General features: G+C 46.4%; 1 protein-coding gene across 5 annotated transcripts; it reads right to left on the reverse strand.

Moving 5' to 3' along the window:
* Nucleotides 1–354: 354 nt before the first annotated feature.
* Nucleotides 355–14438, reverse strand: LOC147959769 (uncharacterized). 5 transcript variants are annotated; one of them, XR_015612125.1, is made up of 7 exons: nt 13829–14034; nt 13523–13630; nt 13070–13231; nt 12899–12947; nt 12663–12770; nt 12187–12306; nt 6651–11272 (listed from the first exon to the last, which is right to left on the reverse strand). XR_015612125.1 is itself a non-coding variant. In XM_087537509.1 (6 exons), exon 6 carries the CDS (start codon nt 5067–5069, stop codon nt 4014–4016), a length of 1056 nt encoding a protein of 351 aa, XP_087393635.1. In that variant the 5' UTR covers nt 5070–11272; nt 12187–12306; nt 12663–12770; nt 12899–12947; nt 13070–13231; nt 13829–13965; the 3' UTR covers nt 355–4013. The 5 variants fall into 5 exon arrangements, 2 of the variants coding, with proteins under 2 accessions (XP_087393635.1, XP_087393636.1); XM_087537509.1 differs by lacking the exon at nt 13523–13630 and having other exon boundaries at nt 355–11272; nt 13829–13965; XR_015612124.1 differs by having other exon boundaries at nt 13070–13630.
* Nucleotides 14439–21273: the final 6835 nt, after the last annotated feature.

Raw genomic sequence — 21273 nt, forward strand, 5'->3', positions numbered from 1 at the left:
CTCGTCCGCGTTGCCACCGCTTCGGCCACCTCTCCCCCCGCTCTCTGCTCTCTGCTCTTCAGGTACCCCCTCCCCCACCTCCCCCTCTCTTTGCTCTCTGCTCTCTCTATGTTTTGCCGTAATTAGAACACTAGTTAGATGAAACCTAGGAGATGAATCCTAGTTAGTTTAGGGCAGTAGCAAATTACTTTAATTAGGGGAATAGCAAATATGTTTAGGGCAGTAGCAAATTTAGTTTAGGGCAGTAGCTAATTTAGGTAAATTAGCAAAAAAATTAGCTATTAATAAAAAACAGTAGCATTATAGCTATAAATAAAAAATTAGCTATAAAAAACAATAGCAAATTTTGTAGGTATATAAAATAGCTATAAATTAAAATTAGCTAGGCAATTTTTGTAGGTATATAAAATAGCTATAAATCTAAAACAGTAGCAACAAACAGTAGCTCCCTTCCTATAAATAAAGAACAGTAGCAAATGTTTAGTGAGATCATTTTGCAAAGGTTTTTGGTTTTTGAAAAGACCACTATTTTGCAATGTTTAGTGAGGTCATTTCAGTATGTGCTCCTGTGATGCTCATATGTCATTGATGTTATATGATACTAGTTGACCCGTTGCGCCCAATGGCGCAGAGACCCGCTAAAGACATGTTGTCGATGAAAATAGTTTCATTTTGCAAGGACATATTCGATACTGGTAGTAGAAAGGCCATGTGTTAAATCATACGATATTGAGACCATGTTTATTCCATGTGCGCGATGAAAAGATATTCAAGGTTTAGTTGTGGGCAAGCACATATGGCAACAAATTTAATCTCTTTTAGTCTGGATAAACGGTAGCTTGTTGTCTACAATGAAATGCATATACACATAAGTCCCATTTGAAACAATATATATGTAAATATATGTTTTACTTTGTTTAATTATGGGCAAGCACATATGGTAACAAATCTAATACCCTTTAGCAGCAAAAAACGATGGATTGTTATCTACGATGAGATGTATGTACACATTATAATTTGGTAGCACAAAGTCCCTTTCAAAATCATGGCATGTTGAAAATATTTCCATTTTCAGCAACTCTGTGCTTTAGAAACTACACCCAGGAAGAATTTACATCTTAGTCACATTGGAAACCATACCGCGTTTTTTTTACCGCAAATAAGACTTTATTTCTCAAATAATAGACATGTCGTTTACAATGAGATTGGAAATAAAGTCAGGGATCACGTCCCAAAACCCAGAAACCCTTTTCATGAAAGATTTCTTTGCTAGTTCATCCGCCACTTGGTTAGCTTCTCTATAGCAGTGATTGAATGATATTGACGTGAAGTCTGTCATTAGTTGCTTACACTCCATGATGATAGCTATATCCTGCCCCATATAATCATAGATTTGGTTCATTGAGTCCACCACAAATGAAGAATCTGACTCCAGAACAGCAGTGTTGCACCCAATATTGGCTGCTAGGTAGAGACCATTCCTGATCGCCATTAGTTCAGCGTTGTCCACCCCTGTTACTACTGGAAAGAACCAATTTGCTGCCGTTATAAAATCTCCTCGATCATCCCGGGCCACAGCCCCACTCGCTCTCGAGAGTGTTTCATATTAGAACGCAGCATCAACATTAATCTTCACTATCCCCCTGTTTGGCTTCTCCCAAATATGATCAACTGTCCTTGATGTGCCCTTGGGAGACACTGATCACAAGTAATTTGTTGTCAGAACTCTAATCGCTAGAGCCGTTCTCGACAAATCTTGGACCTCAATACCTTTGGCGATCTGCCGTCGCTGCCACCAAATGTACCAGGCCGCCACTAGTGCAAGTTCTGCCCTTGGTAGTTCATGGTCATTACCCTGAAGCTTCGACGGGATTTCCATTGTGATAGAACCTGATCTGTCCTCAGCCATCGCCTCTTGCACACTTTGCGCCAAGCCAAGTTGTTCCCAAACCGATTTTGCTCGCGGGCAGTTAAACAGGCAGTGCCCATCCCCTCGCCGCCACCGCGGACCATATTGATGCTCAAATTCTCTATGATAGGCCGATCGCACGGAGAATGTACCCGACCGTGTGTAATTCCATGCTACAAAATCTTCTATCATGTGGGGGTTTAGCTGGATCTGTAGTATTCTATGGACGTCGACCGGTGAAAATATATCCCGGATTAGTTCTTCGTCCCATTGCCCCGTATGTGGATTTACTAACTCCTCAACCTTTGATAGCATAGTTGCACCTCTTGGTGTAATCAGTTTTCTAGTAACACTAGATGGTATCCGGGGGTCATTCCAAATATCAATATTAGCTCCAGATCCAACACGCCAAATGCAACCTCGTTTGAAGGTCTGTATGCCAGCCACAATGCTCTGCCAAGTGTAAGAAGAGCCCTTCTTGGGTCCCGCCCTCAAAATGTCACCGTCCGGGTAATACTTTGCCTTCAGAACTTGAGCACATAAAGAATCCGGGTTCTGGATTAGTCGCCAGAACTGTTTTGCTAGTAAAGCAAGGTTAAAACTGTGCAAGTCTCTAAACCCTAATCCCCCTTCCTTCTTCGATATGCATAACCTCCACCAGGCAAACCAATGCATTTTCTTCTTCTCTTCATCATATCCCCACCAAAAACCAGCGATTTCATCAGTAATAGATTTGCAGATTCCTTTTGGAAGTTTAAAAACTGACATTGCATAGGAAGGAATCGCTTGGGCAACCGATTTTACCAATATCTCTTTACCTTGCATCGAGAGTGTTTTCTCTTTCCACCCTTTTAGCCTCTAACAAACTCTATCAATCAAGTGTTGAAAGCAATCGCTTCTGTCCACCCCGACCATAGTCGGTAAGCCCAAATACATATCAGATAAAGCTTCTGTCATGATGTTCAATTCTCTGCAAATATTTTCCCTGACTTGAACATTTGTATTCGGACTGAAATATATACTTGACTTTGTATTACTGATCACCTGCCCTGAACTAGAGCAATATGTCTCCAAAACTCTTTTTAAAGTATCTGCATTATGGGTATCCGCCTTCATAAGAATCAGAGAGTCGTCTGCAAATAACAAGTGTGAGATTGAGGGGGCATTCCTGCACACTCGCACACCCTCTAGTTCTCCTATTTCCTGTTCATGAGCAAGCAGACTTGAGAGACCTTCAGAACATAATAAGAATAAATAAGGTGATATAGGGTCACCCTGCCTCAAGCCTCTTGTAGGAGAAAACTCATCAGTTTCGGTGTTATTAAATCTGACTCTGTAGGTTACTGAGGACACACACTCCATGATGAGTTCTACCCATTGCACATGAAACCCCATCTGCAACATTATCTTCTCCAAAAAAACCCATTCAACACGGTCATAAGCTTTATTCATATCCAACTTTACCGCACAGAGCCCATTTGATCCATGCGTTTTTTTCTTGATTGCATGAAAACATTCATAAGCTACCAACATGTTATCAGTGATTAACCTTCCCGGTACGAAGGCACTTTGTGTTGGAGAAATAATGTCAGGGAGAATCCTCTTAAGTCTATTTGCAATCATTTTTGAAATAATTTTATAGACCACGTTACACAAGCTTATTGGTCTGTACTGTGTTATCACCTCGGGGGAATTTACCTTAGGTATGAGAGTCACGTTCATTGAGTTCCAACCTGTAGGGATTTTCCTATCCCGTATAGCTTTCAGAACCTCATCTGTTAGCTCCTCTCCCACAATGTGCCAGAATCTTTTAAAGAAAATAGCGTGAAGTCCATCCGGGCCCGGGGCCTTCAGGTCACCTATTTGGAACAAAGCCTTGCGAACCTCCTCCCTGGTATACTCAGCCAAAAGCATATTATTCATATCATTTGTCACCACAGGTTTTACAGAATTTAGCAAGCCCTGATCTACCTCCCCCATATCTGATGTAAATAGACCCTAAAAGTAATCACGAATCAACGGCTTCAAGTTGTCGTTTCCTTCTACCCAATTATTACTATTGCTTCTCAACTTTTTAATTAAATTCTTCCGATGTAAATAGACCCTAAAAGTAATCACGAATCAACGGCTTCAAGTTGTCGTTTCCTTCTACCCAATTATTACTATTGCTTCTCAACTTTTTAATTAAATTCTTCCGTCGACGTGCCGAGGCAGATTGATGGAAGTAAGCAGTATTACGATCTCCTCGCCGGAGCCAGCTAACCTTGCCTCTCTGCATCCAATATACTTCATCTTTCTCAAGCAAATTTTCTATAAATAGAGACAACTCCTTCTGCTGTATACGGACGTCAGGAGTCGGGATTGCCCTTGAGAGCAATTCGAGCTCTCTCTGTGCCTTCCTGAGTCTTGAGTGGGGCTCCTTTAGCACCCTTCGGTCCCAGGCATGCATATCCTGATGCACCGCAGAAAGTTTAGCACCCACTCCCAGTCCAATGTTACGGGCGGCAGCCTTTTGCCACGCCGTTTTAACAATCTCTTCCACAGTCTCCTCAGCTAGCCACCTTGCCTCAAATTTTCTTCCGTAGGATGGTGCATGTTCTGCCACTCCAACAAGGTGGTTAGTGTCCAAACAGATCGGCCTGTGGTCTGATTTACCTAGCTCCAAGTTGCACAGGCCTGCCCACGGGTGCAGCCTCATCCATTCTGCATTTGACACTGCCCGATCTAGTCTTTCTCGCAGTCCTCCATGGAACCACATGAAACCATCACCCTCGTACCCCAAGTCTTCTAGCGCGCAATCAGACAAGGCGTCCTGAAAGGCTTTAAGATGAGATTGTTGTCGAGGGGCACCTCCGTCCTTCTCTGAGGAGAGAAGGATCTCATTAAAATCGCCGATCACAACCCATGGTAACCTGGATTGGGCGTGTAGATCTCGAAGTAATTGGTATGTGCGAGTCTTGTTATCCCAGCTTGGTTCGCCATAAATCCTAGTTAACCTCCACTCATCCCCATTATCATCTTCAACAGAAACATCAATGAAATCTAGGGTGGCAGCCCGGGAGTAGATCCTTACCTCCTTCTTCCAGACTAAAAGCAAGCCACCCTTTCTTCCATCTACACTAGGGACCGTAATTCTATGGTCCATCCGCAGCCTTTTCATTAGAACCTCTGCCCTAGCATCATCCAAATGCGTCTCGGACAAGAAAAACGCATCGGGTTCATGTCGCCTCTGTATACCCAGAAGCGAGCGAACTGTCGGGGCACAAGATGCCTCGACAGTTCCAACTGATTATTTTCATTGGTCCCGGCGAACACCCTCTAGGGGTGTCGCCGATATACTGGTTGTAGCTGTCTCTTCCTAATGATCTGCTCTCCTTCGCTTAGGATCGTGAATCTTCTGTGGGGTGCTCATCGTGCTCTTATCAATAGTCTCACTTCCATTGCCTTCCAACAATTGCACCTTGTCATTGACAAAACCCGGTGGTGGGGGGGGGGCGCCAGGAAGCCAAGATGTGCCACCATTTGGACTATTAACTTTGCCATCCTGTCCTATTAACCTCTTCCGAGCACTGGGTATAACAGCCCCTTGATTTGAGTCCATCTCCATATCTCTGTCCTCATTCAGATTCTGCTCTCGTGGGTTTCTATCCCTTCTGTCAAAACCCCTTCCATCTCCTGCAGTCCTTTCCTCTCTGCCTGACCCCCTGCCTCGGCCATTGGGGGCATCAAAGTTAACAAGTAACCATTCTCCCCATTCACATTCTTCCGGCCTATGGATGCCATCACCGCATTCAGTTACTACGTGACCAATCAGCCCACAAAAATCACAGAAATCGGGGAGTTTTTCATACTCCACCGGGTATCTCTTAAGCTCCTTCAGAGTAAGAGGAACAAAACGGACCAAGGATGTTTCTAGTTTAACAAACACTCGAGCTCGCAAATATTTCGTTGGGTTAATGCGCCCTTCATTCACAACGACCTTGATGGGGGGAACACCAACCTTCTTTGCAATTTTCTCCGCGATCTCAGTTTTTTTCATCAGGCCCTCTGGGAGGCCCATAATCCTCGCCCATACCGGGATACGATCCAATTTGTATTCTTCTACGTTCGTCGGTCCATCATACTCCTCCAGAACAACAGCTCAGCTCCTAAATATCCATGGGCCACCATTCATAACACGATTCCAATCCCCCAAGCACATAAACTGAGCCAGGAAGAGATTATCCTTCTTAGCCTTGAAAATCACACCCTGTTCAGGGATCCATGCGTTTCTCATAGCCTTGAACAGAGCCACATGGCTGAATGGCTTTCGGGTGTGAACCCTAAAGATCGCCACCCATCTTGTCTCAGCAATCAGATCTTCAATCTCTCCAGACAAGTCTAATTCCTCTTCTTCCTCCCCACGGAGGTTAAGTCCAGCAAACCTGTCCTCTAGTACTGCACCGTGATCACGGCCCCTATCGCCATTGAAACTTCTAGATGCCTGTTCCGCCGCCGCCGCCGTCGCCGCCGCGGCCTCCGAGGACATCGTTTCCTTCCCTGCAGTCAACATGCAATCGTCTCCTCGATGAGCGCAGACACGGGGGATCACACCGGAGGCCTTTACGCAAGGATCTGGCGTGAGTTTTAGGTGGAGTTGGGTGGATCAAGGGGAACCCTAGCGTAGCCGCCAGGGGATAAGGGGAACCCTAGCGTAGCCGCCAGGGGAGTCAAGGAGCACTGCTGTTTACAGAGACAAACGTTGCAGGCAACAAGGGACTTTTAATAGAATCATCACCATCTCTCACAACCTGGGTAAGTCTCAGTTCTGCATCTACTCTAAACAAAAATATCATAATAAATTGAGGCTAAACCTCTGTGCCTATGGTAAACAAAAGGAGGGAAACACACCATAATTCTTAAAGGACCTGTCCTAGGATGCATTTGACCGATGTACCATCCTAAAAGTCCTTCCCGATGCTTCTTAGCTGATCGCCCTGCGTATGAGATTTTGTGCCACCTTCTCAACGCTGATAAGAGTTCCATTGATAAGCTAATCTATGGGTTCAATACCCATCAAAGTCAAGAGAAAAAGATCATGTGATGCATCTTAGCTGATTGATTGTTTCATCTCTGCTAAGGTTGTGGAGCTCTAAACTTCTCTGGAATAGCTGCAACACAAAAGAATAAACCATACCATACTCAAGTTGATCAGTGCAAAGCTCTTTATAAAACGGAAACTTCAAAGGCCATATAAGGTAATATGTTTATATGATTTAGTAAACAATGGCCGGAAAACAAAAAAATTTCTCAGTACAGAACAAACTAAGAAGAACATTTCAACGCTAAAATAAAAATACAGCAAGCACAATGGTTCCACTGCACTGTGTAGATACCTAATTGCTAATTTAGGTTGTACGGCTGATGGAATCAAATAACATACAAAGAATATCCTTTCAAGTACTCCCTTTGTAATTTATATAAGACCGTTCAGATCACTAAAGATTGTAGCTTGGAGTATATTAGTTTACAGAGGGAGTATAGACTGTAGCTTGGAAAGTGAAAAAAGTGCAACGCACATGAGCCTTGCATGACGTATACTTCACAAAGAACACAGCCGAACCTGAGTGTACAAAGGTCATAGGGCTCAAAAACTCGTCAATCCTTGAACTGGTTACATTATAAACAAATTAAGCTTGTCATAGAATAAAACCATTATGACCTACTAAAACCCAACCTGACAAAGTGATCCATTTCAAATTTTCAATACATAACATTTGATGTGTTGTTAATTGCCAAGTTGTTTAAATTTTTGGAATAGAATCATGTGGCCCAAACATATCTTGTATTGCCGTTTACGGAATAAAGGAAATCAAAAATATTTTAACATTAATTTATCTTCCATCCTAACAATAGCCTCATACAGCACCACATCTCTAACCTTAAGCTCTTTGAAAAATGTCATATAAATATTTTGAACAAAATAAATGGCAAACAAAGAAGTAATATATACACATAAAATTCATGTTCACTGGTTTACTATGAATCACTTGATGAAGGAAGCAATTGATTTCAACTCTAAGAATGATCATATATTGATCATACTCCTAGTGGCTCCATGGTCAAGGTGAGGTAAGACCTCCGTGGTGACGGGTGAAGCAAAAATATGCGGGTAAGTCTCAAAATTGCTGAACTATACATTATGTTTCATTTCATGAAGCACACTGAACCATTGATACTGCATTAAATGGCTAAAGAACCATAACCTGAAAAGCTGTCATGGTGATTCAATTTCTAAAACATGTGGCGATTTTTTGTAATGTTGGCCAATTTCAGAAGATACAAAAAAAGGGCATGCAAAGATCATAATCTGAACTGGATGTCTAGAATTTATAGAGAAAATAGATATGATAGTCGAAGCATAAGACAAATAATTCTTTTAGGTCCTGGCACGAAATTACAAACCCATAATTGATATCCAAAGGTCACTATTTTGAATTCTCGCTAAGCATGGCACACAAAGTATTAGAGGATGCAAATGCTTCTATTCTCCTTATTAATTGTTGCAATGTAAATCTGTAAGATATACATGCAATTCCAGCCAGGAACACACTGACCAAATACCATCAAAACCACTATGGGAAATTAAGAATAGGTTCCAACTTTTTGTTCACAGGAAATCTCCCCTAATAATAAAGCAGATATTGCTTCTGGTGGTACGTCATATTATTTGCCCCTAAAGTTGCTAAATATTACCCACCAATGCCACCTATAAGTAGGAAAAACGATTCAGTTTTCTTTCACAAGTCGCGGCAGTGGTCTCTGGTTTATTTAGTTGGTTGTCTCTAATGCAAAAGAAGGATTCAGGTATTGCGTTGGCTGGAGCGTGGGTCTTCTACCGGGGAGACGCAGGTTCGATCCCCTGCCCTCTCAACTTTTTTCACCTTTTTCCTGTTTAATTTTTCTTTTTTCTGACAGATTAAACTGGTCTTCAAAATATTTATCTTTCAAACACTAACTCAAAAGGTAACATCTTATATATGAAAAAAAACTAAGAAAAATGTGTATAAATTTTAAATATACATACGAAAAATCCTTTCGCCGGCCTAATTTTTTACGTCCCACGGATTAAAATGGTCTTCAAAATATTTATCTATCAAACACTAACTCAAAATATAACATGTTATATATGAAAAAAAAACCTGAAAATGTGTATAAATTTTAAATATACATACATACCTGAAAAATCCTTTCGCCCGCCTAATTTTTTACGTCCCACGGATTAAAATGGTCTTCAAAATATTTATCTATCAAACACTAACTCAAAATATAACATGTTATATATGAAACCCCTGCCCTCTCAACTTTTTTCACCTTTTTCCTGTTTAATTTTTCTTTTTTCTGACAGATTAAACTGGTCTTCAAAATATTTATCTTTCAAACACTAACTCAAAAAGTAACATCTTATATATGAAAAAAAACTAAGAAAAATGTGTATAAATTTTAAATATACATACGAAAAATCCTTTCGCCGGCCTAATTTTTTACGTCCCACGGATTAAAATGGTCTTCAAAATATTTATCTATCAAACACTAACTCAAAATATAACATGTTATATATGAAAAAAAACCTGAAAATGTGTATAAATTTTAAATATACATACATACTTGAAAAATCCTTTCGCCCGCCTAATTTTTTACGTCCCACGGATTAAAATGGTCTTCAAAATATTTATCTATCAAACACTAACTCAAAATATAACATGTTATATATGAAAAAAAACCTGAAAATGTGTATAAATTTTAAATATACATACATACCTGAAAAATCCTTTCGTCGGCCTAATGTTTTACGTCGCATTGGTCCGAGTCAGGCACAGACAATACACGCGGTTTTTTCGCTCATCTCCCTTTGATATTCCATCTGAATCTGTTGAACATGGACATAGGACTAGATATACACATGTATAAAAATATCAGAACCAACACGCTTCTTAAAAAATAGGCTCGCCTCAGCAAATTTATCGCTAGGGCCACTTGTCGTCGCCTTCAGCGGCAGCCCTAGCATGTGGACGCATGGATCTAGACGCCATGCAACACGTTTTCGATCGGGCACATTAGTACCACTATATTGATCGCATCAGCCATTGCTTCCATCAATCAATCATCAATGGTATAAAGGACCCTCGATGATCACATCGTATGCACATATTAGCATAGGGGAGTTGGTCATCTTGTGATTGATTATACCATTTATACGTATATGCACTCCATGGAGAGACCGACACAAGAAGTACTACTATGGCAACTTTTGATCGCCCTAAACATACTTGTGATTTGGCATTGATTAGTCTACAAGTTTACAACGAGATGGGGAGCTTGCCGATGTTGAGAACCGAGCTGGCTCCACATGCCTCGCTTCCCTCGAGTGGGAGCTCACAGGAGAAGCAGTTGTCTCGATGGGAGGCAGACACGGTCATCCCCGTTGAATCGGTCCCTCACATATCTTCTTTGCTTAGAGCTCAAGCTGATGTACATGCCCTTGCCTGCTGACCAACTGGCTGCAACGACACCTGCAGTAACGGATGTCGCAAAAGCTAGGTAGATGCTTTCTACCGACCATACAGTATTTGACACGTACTCCCTCTGTAAATAATTGAAGCACTCTTATATTTCTTTAAAGAGCGAGTACCATTTTTCAAGTTGAATATATTTTTAGGTAACCTACATCTTTCTTACCCTTCACCATCGTTGGTACCAAATTTTTCCATGTGCATGATCCCACCCAAATATATACGATGCAACATCACAGCCTTCTATTGCAGTTATAATGATTACCATCAAGGGATGTGAACACTAGCTTCAAGAGGGGCATTTGGTTATATAACCCAGATACAAGCAAATCAAAATCATTAATTTTGCTGACAAGGAAAGTAAAACAGATCGAGGCTCCAGTTATTAAGATGGCACTCAGAGTAGGCCTTCACATTCACCTCTCCTTTCTAACTGGCATTTGCTCAGTATGATGATGGAAACCACAAGGCCGTGTACATAATAAAAGTTGCAAAAGGGCGAAAGGAAACTTCCAAAAGGGCAGGAGGATGAATAGGTTGATGACAATGACGAGATGGAGCAATTGTGATAAGTGGCGAAACATAATCTTATTACCCCGTTGCAACGCACGGGCTCTTTTGCTATAAAGTAAGAAAAGAATATACCAAAATTTTAATATGAGTTGTAGAGAGGTGGGGAACCATGATCCTTCTTCGGGAAGAGACACCGACGGCTGGGCGTCGGAGGGCTCTTCTGACACACATAAAGCAGATACATCATCTGCAAACCATGCCCTTGCTCAGGTTGGAGCCTCATTTGAAGAACAAATGCCTATAGAACAAAAATGGGGTCAACGCCTTGATGCTCTTTCTAGGTGGAAAAGGCCATCATGGAGAAACTTCTAAAGAAATACAATAGAGAACAAATGGCCATCAGAAGAGTTCAGATAGTTAACAGAGCAAAATAATAAATAATAAACAACCATATGTTCACTTGTTTAGGATGTTTTCGGTCATACAGACCACATTTCTGGTCCCTTTCCCACTATATCTTAACTCGTTTTCTTATCACAGCTACACGACCATGTGTCATAAAAATACCAGTTTTGTAGAGAACTTGTCGCCAAATGGTGTATCATTATCAAGAAAATTTGGATGAAGGACTGCCAATTTAGCACATGTGTTTAATCTTATCCAAGTGTTTGAACCCCCAAAAGCATAACATACTAATTCCTTGTCTTCAAATATCATTATGGATGGAAAATAAAAAACAGTGCATTAACCAAATACGTGATGCACTTGCTACTGAAAATTACAATGAGTACACATCAATTAAGCTAAAGAATTTGCAAAGAAAGCCTACCACAGGGGACAGAATCTTCAATGAACTGAAATTGCTCTTTACAATGGTGTTTCAACTAATACCACTATTTTCTGCGTACTATAAGTTGTTAATTCTTTTATTTTATAATAGAGAGGATTTTTTGGTCTATTGGTGCATATGCGTTATGTCTTTCAGATTCCACCAAGATTGTGATAGGACTTGGAGTTACAGGTAAGCTGTGGTCTGTAGTCTGTAATAGGTATTGTAGTCTGTAAGAGGCTCAACGATGAAACATTATTTTTCGAGGGAAGTTGCTTAATGAAAGGAAGAAAATATTTGAACGTAGCTACAGACCCATATCAATCACTATCGGCGGGAATTGGGATGAAGATTGAGAGAGTTGAGAAGAGGGAGAAACATACCTAATCCAAATTCCATTGCAGCCTTCTTTCATTTCACTCGTCACCAATAAGCATGATGTTGACATTAGGTGCCAAGTTGCCTCTTGAATATCCACGAGGAATAGCAGCAACAAGAAAACCCTGAAATTGTATTTAAATAGCTCAGCTAACTAACCATGGTGTAGCAAAAGTAAAATGGCCATATCTAGGCAAGAAGTTTCGGCCAAAAACTAATGCAGCATGGTACGCGAAAATGCATCATAAGACTAATTAGTTAGTTCCTTAATCAATGGATAGTTTCCACTTTTCCCAACCTGATTATATTTTTTCTGCATTTAACTATACTATTCTAAGTAACCTACCACATAGAGCAACAAAAAGTACCATGGCATGAATGATACACAAACTAACATACCTAGAATAAGCAATCAAGTGGCCTAAACATATGTATTAAAGTAGGAAGGGATGGGAAATGGCAGCCCATGTGAACTAATTACCTGGCTGGAAGCCATTGTAGAATGTCAGGTGAAGAGTTATCATGGCCAATATACAAGAAACAGATTTCAAGAGTTCCCCAAATCAATTCACCAGAACCAAGATGGACACTGCATGTACAAAGTTGAGATTTGAAAGACATTAACACAATAAAATCATTGTGTTGAAGGACGATTTTAGGTGAAAAAAACTGCAGGAAAACATTGTGTTAATCTCTGCAACATCTTCTTATTATTACCTTATTAGAAAATTAGTTTGTACCAAGACGAATAGATGCCGAGTCTTTACTGCAGCAAAACCATAAGCGCTCACAAATTAGAGAGCAAAGAATAGTAGTACCTAATATGCTAACATATTGCCTTAATGTAGTACTGCACTATTAATCTATGTTTTTAAGGCGACGCCTTACCGCCTTAGGGAGGGGGGGGGCGCTTTGGCGCCTAGGCGACGCCTAGGCGGGCGCTTTGGACGCCTAGGCGCCCAAAGCGGTCGATTTTCCAAAGCGGAGGGGGAGCGCTTCGACGCCTAGGCGTCGCCTTAGGGACGCTTTTAAAAACATAGCTATTAATACCTGAAAATGGTACACGTGATTTAGAGGAACATAATATACATGATGAGAAAAAGAAACTTTTTTATGCTGGTATATGCTAGGTTGCAACAGAAATTTAAGAAGCTGATGTGCTGCAGTATACTGTACTTGATAATCTGAATAGTCCAGAATAATTATGTGTTTGCTTTCAGTCACTTAATCTGCAGCAGAAGGGAAGAAAAATGCAGGAAAATAACAGAAGGTGCTGAAAGGACATGGGACAAACATAGACTATGGGGACAAACCGAAATTGCTAATCGTGATACTTATTACCTGAACAGACATTCACATTCATTCGTGTGGCACTTAGTCATAACTAAAATGCACGGATATTGGTGTTCCACAGTAATAGACACTTGAAGCCACATGTTGTAATTGTAACTGAGCAGAGATATAACAAAATATTACAGATTAGATATTTATTTAGGAGGCAGTGAAGAGCAAGAAGGTTCACCTCTTCCCGTGCCTTATCCTCTGGAAGCAAACTGGGAATGTGTTTGCTCCCTGTAGGGTTCAGCAAGGAAGTCTACAAATAATCCCAGCAGGGCTCGCTGAGATATGAGAACAAGCCAAACTTACCATCGAGCCTTTCCAGCCGCGGAGACGAGCCGATCCGCCTCCCTGGCAGGCATTCGCGCCTCTCCTCCTTCTCTGGCCCGCGACGCCCGGTTGAGCTCCTCCTTCTGCGGCTTCCTCGCGACGAGGGCTCGCCTCCTCCCGAGGCTTCCTCGCGAGCTGGGGTGGATAAGGACCTCAGGAGACGGTGGATCTCGCCGAAAGAACTGGCAGAGGAGGGTGGTGGCACGGCGGCTGTATTGACGACGGAGGCGAGCCGATCCGCCTCCTTGGCAGGCATCCGCGACTGTCCTCCTTCTCCGGCCGGTGACGCCCGGTTGAGCTCCTCCTTCCGTGGTTTCGTCGCGACGAGGGCTCGACTCCTGGCTGCGGGGGGGAGGAAGGACCGGAGGAGGGCGTGGTCGCGCTCGTCGGCGCCAGCGGGAAGGAGGAAGGAGGAGGAAGGGGGAGAAGGGATGCGGCGGCTGGCGGCTATCCGGACGAGCAGCAAGGAGGGAGGGGGTGCAGCGCTGTCGAGGAGGGAGGAAGGAGAGGTGTGGCGGCTAGGGTTGGTGCGGGTGTGGGCTCTGGCGCAACAACTCCGCGACCAGGATTGGGAGCGCGCGCGGGGATTGGGCGAAAGCCTTTTCCACCCGAGATCGATCAACCCAGCCAATAAACACGCGGTGCGAGCCCACCAGTCATTGGACGGCAGAAACGACCGCGAGGTGAAATCGGGTTTAACAGCAGGTAAAGATCCCACGGCTCAGACACTCTAGATGCCGAGATCCAACGGCCAGCGAAGGAACTGATCGAGGGAGCATTCTCCAAGCGAGTTGGCTAACTTCTGTATTGTTTTAAATATGTCATTGATGTTATATGATTTTGCAATGTTGGTTGAATGTCGAAGAATATCCGAGTGACCTATGTTTTGCCGGAATATTGATTCATTTCCGTTTCGGCAAATTTCAGGCGCTCCATATGTCCACTTTTTAGCAAATGTCATGCCAAAACTTTTCGTAATTTTCTGCATGACTTGTGCTAGAAACTAGGACATATGGAGTACCCGGGATTTGTCGGAAGGGGAATGAATCAAAATTCCAACCAAATATAGGTCCTTTTTTTCTCTTCATTATATCTTTTATTTACAATTGTTGAATAGGAAACATGTCTACCGACACCGAAGTAGCGGGTGGTTGTGCTCGCCTCAAAGACCTCATCGAGGCAGCAAATCACTATTTCGAATACCTGGATGAACACCAAATGGGGTTGCATGGTGGCGGCTGTGGCACCAACCCCGACACCAGCACCAGCAACGGCACCGACACCACCCCCAAGACCGGCAACGATGTTGTCGTAGCCGGTAAAGCACCAAAGAAGAAGAGGACACGAAGACGAAACGAGCTTGGCATCGGACAAATTGTGGTCACGAAGATGCACCCCAAGAAGTTAGAGCCAATGGCGCCGGAGGAAGCGCGCGAGTGCTGGGGCAATCAACTTGGATGCATCCTCAGGAAATCGCCAACATTAACGACGAGAGGTTGAGGCTCATACCACATATGGAGAACATGCTCATAAAGAAGTTGCACAATAAGTTCTTGTTCCCCGGCCAGAATGAAAAAGAATATGAAGATCCGTGGGAAGAGATCGCCATGACAAAGATAAACGACAAGGTGATGGTGACATTCACCAACGACTTGTCCGCCTGGAAAGTTCGGGTGAAAAAAAGATTGCGAAGAATGAACCTGGTCCAAGATTCATGCAGACAATCCGTCAATAACGAAAGAGGACTTTGCAAAATTCAAGGAGAATTGCGCTAAGGAAAGTGTCAAGGGGAAATCGGAGAAAATTGAAGGCGCTCGAGGCCAGGAACACGCCTCCCCATCGCCTCAGAAGCCGTGGTTACGAGGGGAAGAGGCCCGTATGGGCCAAGGAGGACGCCGAATGTGAAAGTCGTGGAATCCCAGACCCCTTGGCGGAGTTCACCGACCCACAGGAGCATGACTGGATCAGGGCCCGGTACTAGTGGGACAAAGAAAAAAAGATCTTTTACATGGACCCAAACACGAGGGAGTTCATGAGACTTCTGGCAATTGTTATATTACCACATTATCATATTAGCTTCCAATCAATTCGACTGCAAGTTTTGTCACATTAGTAAACCATCCACGTTCCTTTTGCAAAAAGAGCAGCACCAAAAGGCAGCCGAAAGCGATCAGTCGTCATAGTCGTCGGCGAGGCTCAAGTTGGACACCCCATTCAACCGGGCCCTGAACATACTGAAAAAGGTCCCAGTGGACAAGCCATCGTCCTATGGACGTGTGCATGGCGTCGGAGATGGCGCCTCGTGGAAAACGTGCTACCCCGAGGAGCTAGAGGAAAGAAGGAAGAGACGGTCGGTCGTCACTCAGCAGAGCATCGACGAGAAGGTCGCGATTGCGGTCAATAAGACCAAAGCTGAGACCAAAGAAGAGTTCCTCGGGGCCGTCAGTGCGGCGGTCACTGACATGGTGGTCAGCTTGATTCCGGCACTTTACGAATTCACGAAGAACATCCAAATGCACGGCCGGAGGACTTTCCCATTCCCAGCTTTGTCGGGAGCAATTCGGCGAACACCAAAGCACCAACACCTTCTCAAGCAACCGTAAAAGATCCTGCTCCTGTTCATAGCAGCCCGACCTCCATCTCTTGCATGCTCGGTGGGCCTTCATCGCTGGCTGAGCTCGACGCCCTCATGGTAATTATGTGTCATACCCTCTTCACCAGCATTTTTATAGTCTTCCGTTTCAGTTGCCTTTCGGATGTTTGACGTTGCAGACATGTCTCCTTCGTAGGCCGACGACACCCCGTGCACCCTACTCTGCGACATCAAGGGCCAGAAGGTGACCGTGGGAAAGGCAATGATCGTGAAGCCAAAGGACCGCATGTTCCAGAACCGAGAGATGCCCGATGGCGTCTTCAAGTTTAACGTGCCAGTGTCTTTGCGAGCTTCGAGGATTTGCCTCCTCCGGTACCAGTCAATGACAACGAGACCCCTAAGATGATTGGCACATGCAAGAGTTGGTTCTTGCCTTGGCCGAAGTCTCTTCTTCGTCTCGAGGCGCCCAGTATCATGCCAACGCCACCTTCTCAAGAAGGTATGAACACCACCCCACCTACCACATTACCTGCACCTGTCGTGGCGAGTGATAGCGGACGACGCGAGGGAGAGCCTCCATTAGTGCCATATGATGTAGCCCCCGCTGTTAAACATGCAAATGTTGATGATGACATGGAGGATGATGATGATGACCCAGACAAGTATTTCAATACCGCCTATGATGATGGAGGATTGATGGCTCAGGACGGCGAAGACTCAGGCTATGAGCATGGAGATGATGACTTGATTCTGCCTGATTTGCCAGAGCCGGAACGTCCTAAGGCGGAATGCAAAATGTCTCTCTTCAAGCGATCCTCGCAGGAGACGCCTCTAGATGCCGCCTGTACCCAACAACCCCCTGAGGCTGTCCACTAATTAGCCCGACGACACTGGGGGTGGTGGTTAGGGAAGGTATGGTGGGCTCACTACCGCCACCCGCCAAGAAGCAAAGGAGGAGACCGGACAAGAAAGGCCCTAAAGGAGCCAGAGCTGCTTCAAGCAGCCAGCAGCCTCTGGAGCCCCGGGTGGTAGACAAAGTACCTGTCGAAGGTGCGCAGCGCTTCCATGTTGCCGACCAGCCGATCCTACCTGTGAAAGCGCTAGAGCACATACTGAACAATGATCTAAGGAGACTCCATGAAGATGTGCTGGCCAGAGAGAAAAGCCTTCTGGTCGCGGGAAAACAAGGATACCCGCTTTACGCGGCTCAGGTGCCGGGTGGGAGGTTGTACGTCGAGAGATGGCTCGCGAATAAGTTCAACCCGCGATTTGACTACATCTACGACATGTTCCACATAACCAAGATGGATTTCTGGTTCATCCGCATGTATGCGCTGCATCTGAACTACTTCATCAGGTTCGAGAACATCAAATATATCTGTCGGGGGGATGACCCCTGGGTACGCCCAAGACGGCGAATGATGCTTCAAAAACATCGAGGCCAGCAAACCCGGCTCACACTTGGCCGGGTTGCTCAACCCGGCCAAGTCCCTCAACCCGGCCGGACTCCTCAACCCGGCCGCCCGGCCGGGTCCCTGACCGGCTGCTCCAGCCGGCCTGCTACGCAAAGTCAACCGCGACATCACATCTGACACGACACCGACAAGACGGCCATACCACAACCACTTTTGCTGATAAAGCATACACTATTCACTCGTCATACACGACATCATGTACAGTGCTACTTGTCCCTAGGCACTATTGTGTAAAGTGACCCAGGGGAGGCACTTTCTTGGAGAGGAGGTCACTCCCTTGGCCAAGAAGGCATAGACTTGACCAAGGTAGCAATCCACACTACAAAGTCAGCATCCATCCATCCATCCATGCTAACACACACACACTCATACGGCCACAAGGCCCATACGGCCACATCCGTCCATGCTTCACGGCTACTAGTGCCAAGAGCACTCACGCACACAATTGTGCTCACACAGGCATGAAGCTAGCAGTCCCCGGCTCTCTTCCGTAATATACAGCTCTAGGAGCAACCCTGTACTGTAACATATAAACCACACCCGACAGGACTAGGGGTGTTATCTTTCCGGAGAGCCCCGAACCTGGGTATGTCTTGCGTCCCACGCTCGCTCATGCCGACCTTGCCTCTAGAGCCCACCAGTGCCCTCGAGCCTCCTCCTCTCTTTAGCCATCCCTTAGCATCTGCCGTGCACCCACCACGACAGTTGGCACCCACCATAGGGGTTGGCGCGCTTCACGTGGTCTGGCTCCGCCTGGCCGCCTTCGCACGCACCCGGACGAGTCACACGTTTCGTCGACCTCGACGGTCCGTCTCCGTCCGCTATCCGACCCTCCCGCGTACTGTCCGCCGGCAGGGCTCGCCCGTCGACCCCTAGTGTCCCGGACGCCGGCTCGCCCGACCACGTCCGGCCCCGCGCGTGGCCGGGTCCGGCTCTGGGTCGCCGCCCGCGCCCTGCTCTGCGGCTGTCCAGCCATTTGAAAGAAAGAGAAGCCAGTGGTCGGGTACCCGTGAAGAAAGAAAAGTTAGAAGAAAGAGTCGGGCCGATCAAAAGAAAAAAAGAAAAAGCAGGCTGCCAGACGCCTCCATCCGTCCGTGGCACCACTTCGCCAACGGTCTCGCCCGCCTCGACGCCTAGCCGGCTGTGCCAAGCCGGCTTGGCTGCATCCCGCTCCGCCGCCTGGCCGGTCGGGCCCGACCGGCCGGGACCCCCTTCGAGCACCCGGAGGCTCGAAGGCCACACCCAGTGGGTATGCTGGCGCGCTTCGCGAGCACCAAGCCGCGCCGGCTGTCTTCGACAACCTTCGTCGTGACTACCCAAAAATCAATGTGAGCTCCTCGCCCGCATACTTTTGCGTCAGGCGCAAACACGAATAACCCCGAGTGGCACTCGGGGACCTCCTCCGCATTTATTACAGTTGCACTACTATTCGCCCTGGTGCCAGCCAGAGTTGGCCCGGAGGTTGGCCGCTTGGGCGAGATGTTTGTTCCCGCAGACGGCTTAGTAGCGTCCGCGGTACCAAAGGCTCACTCTTAGTCATAGACCGCAGAGCGACTGTCCTGCTAGCAAGAGAGAATGTTGGAGGCCACCCACGCGAAAAGTGTCTGGGAAGAAAAACGGCTCGGGCGACCCGGCCGTTTCCTTTATGAGTATCTGCTCGGTCGAATCTGCTCCCAAAGTTGGATTACTGTACACTCCACTCACTGGCCCACTCTCAGCCATAGACCGCAGAGCGGCTGTCCGGAAAGCGAGAGCACAAGCCAAAGAGCGGAGGGGGCATGAAAAACATAGAAGGGGGCTCGGATGAAACAGAGTCGGCACCCTCTGCATAAACTTGCAATGCTAAAAGCAAACATTTGATATATCTGTGTGTGCTAACTTTGTTTTTTGCATGATCATTTCCATGGGGAACCCCCCTCCTCACTCGGAGGCTCGGAGGCTACACCCAGTGGGCGAGCTGGCGCGCCCCCACTGGAAGCAAGCCATGTCGGCTGCAGCCCACAACCGGCTGTTAGCAACAACGTCAGTCGGCGGACCCCTGCGTCCACTCCCGACAGCATCAGTCGGCGGACCCCGCGTCCGCGCTGGATAGTTTCAGTCGGCAGACCACGCGCTCGCGCGCCCCCACTCAGCCGGCGGACTCCGTGTCCGTGTCCAGCAAGGCCCCGTGCCTTCCAGCCAGCGGACTCCGTGTCCGCGCCCGGCACCATCGACATCACCGTGGGCTTCGTCATCAACAATGAAGACCCTCCGCGCAACTTTTCCATGTTTCCTGGAGGCTCGGAGGCTACACCCAGTGGGTGCGCTCGCGCGCCCCCACTCAGCCGGCGGACTCCACGCCCGCGTCCGGCAAGGCCCCCGCGCCTTCCAGCCGGCGGACTCCGTGTCCGTGCCCGGCACCCTCGACATCACCGTCGGCTTCGTCATCAACAGGAAGACCCTCCGCCCAACTTTTCCAAGTTGCCTGGAGGCTCGGAGGCTACACCCAGTGGGTGCGCTCACCCGCCCCCACCGGAAGCAAGCCGCGCCGGCTGCAGTCCGCAGCGGTTCTTCATCGACATCTACCGCTTCATCGACGCCGGCTAAAAACCTCTGCACATCTTTTCCAAGTTGCCCGAAGGCTCGGAGGCTACTGTCGGGGGGATGACCCCCGGGTAGGCCCAAGACGGCGAACGACGCTTCAAAAACATCGGGGCCAGCAAATCCGGCTCGCACTTGGCCGGGTTGCTCAACCCGGCCATGTCCCTCAACCCGGCCACCCGGCCGGGTCCCTGACCGGCTGCTCCAGCCGGCCTGCTACGCGAAGTCAACCGCGACATCACATCTGACACGACACCGACAAGACGGCCATACCGCAACCACTTTTTCTGATAAAGCATACACTGTTCACTCGTCATACGCGACATCATGTACAGTGCTACTTGTCCCAGGGCACTATTGTATAAAGTGACCTAGGGGGGCACTTTCTTGGAGAGGAGGTCACTCCCTTGGCCAAGAAGGCATAGACTTGACCAAGATAGCAAGCCACACTACAAAGTCATCATCCATCCATCCATGCTCACAAACACACTCATACGACCACAAGGCCCATACGGCCACATCCATCCACGCTTCACGGCTACTAGTGCCAAGAGCACTCACGCACGCATGATGCTAGCAGTCCCCGACTCTCTTCCGTATTATACAGCTCTAGGAGCAACCGTGTACTATTACATATAAACCACACTCGGCAGGACTAGGGGTGTTATCTCTCCGAAGAGCCCCGAACCTGGGTATGTCTTGCGTCCCGCGCTCGCTCATGCCGACTCGCCTCTGGAGCCCACCAGTGCCCTCGAGCCTCCTCCTCTCTTTAGCCA

This window comes from Triticum urartu, chromosome 7A (genome assembly GCF_056163025.1).
Source record: "Triticum urartu cultivar PI428250 chromosome 7A, HENAU_Tu73, whole genome shotgun sequence".
Taxonomy (NCBI): Eukaryota; Viridiplantae; Streptophyta; class Magnoliopsida; order Poales; family Poaceae; genus Triticum; species Triticum urartu.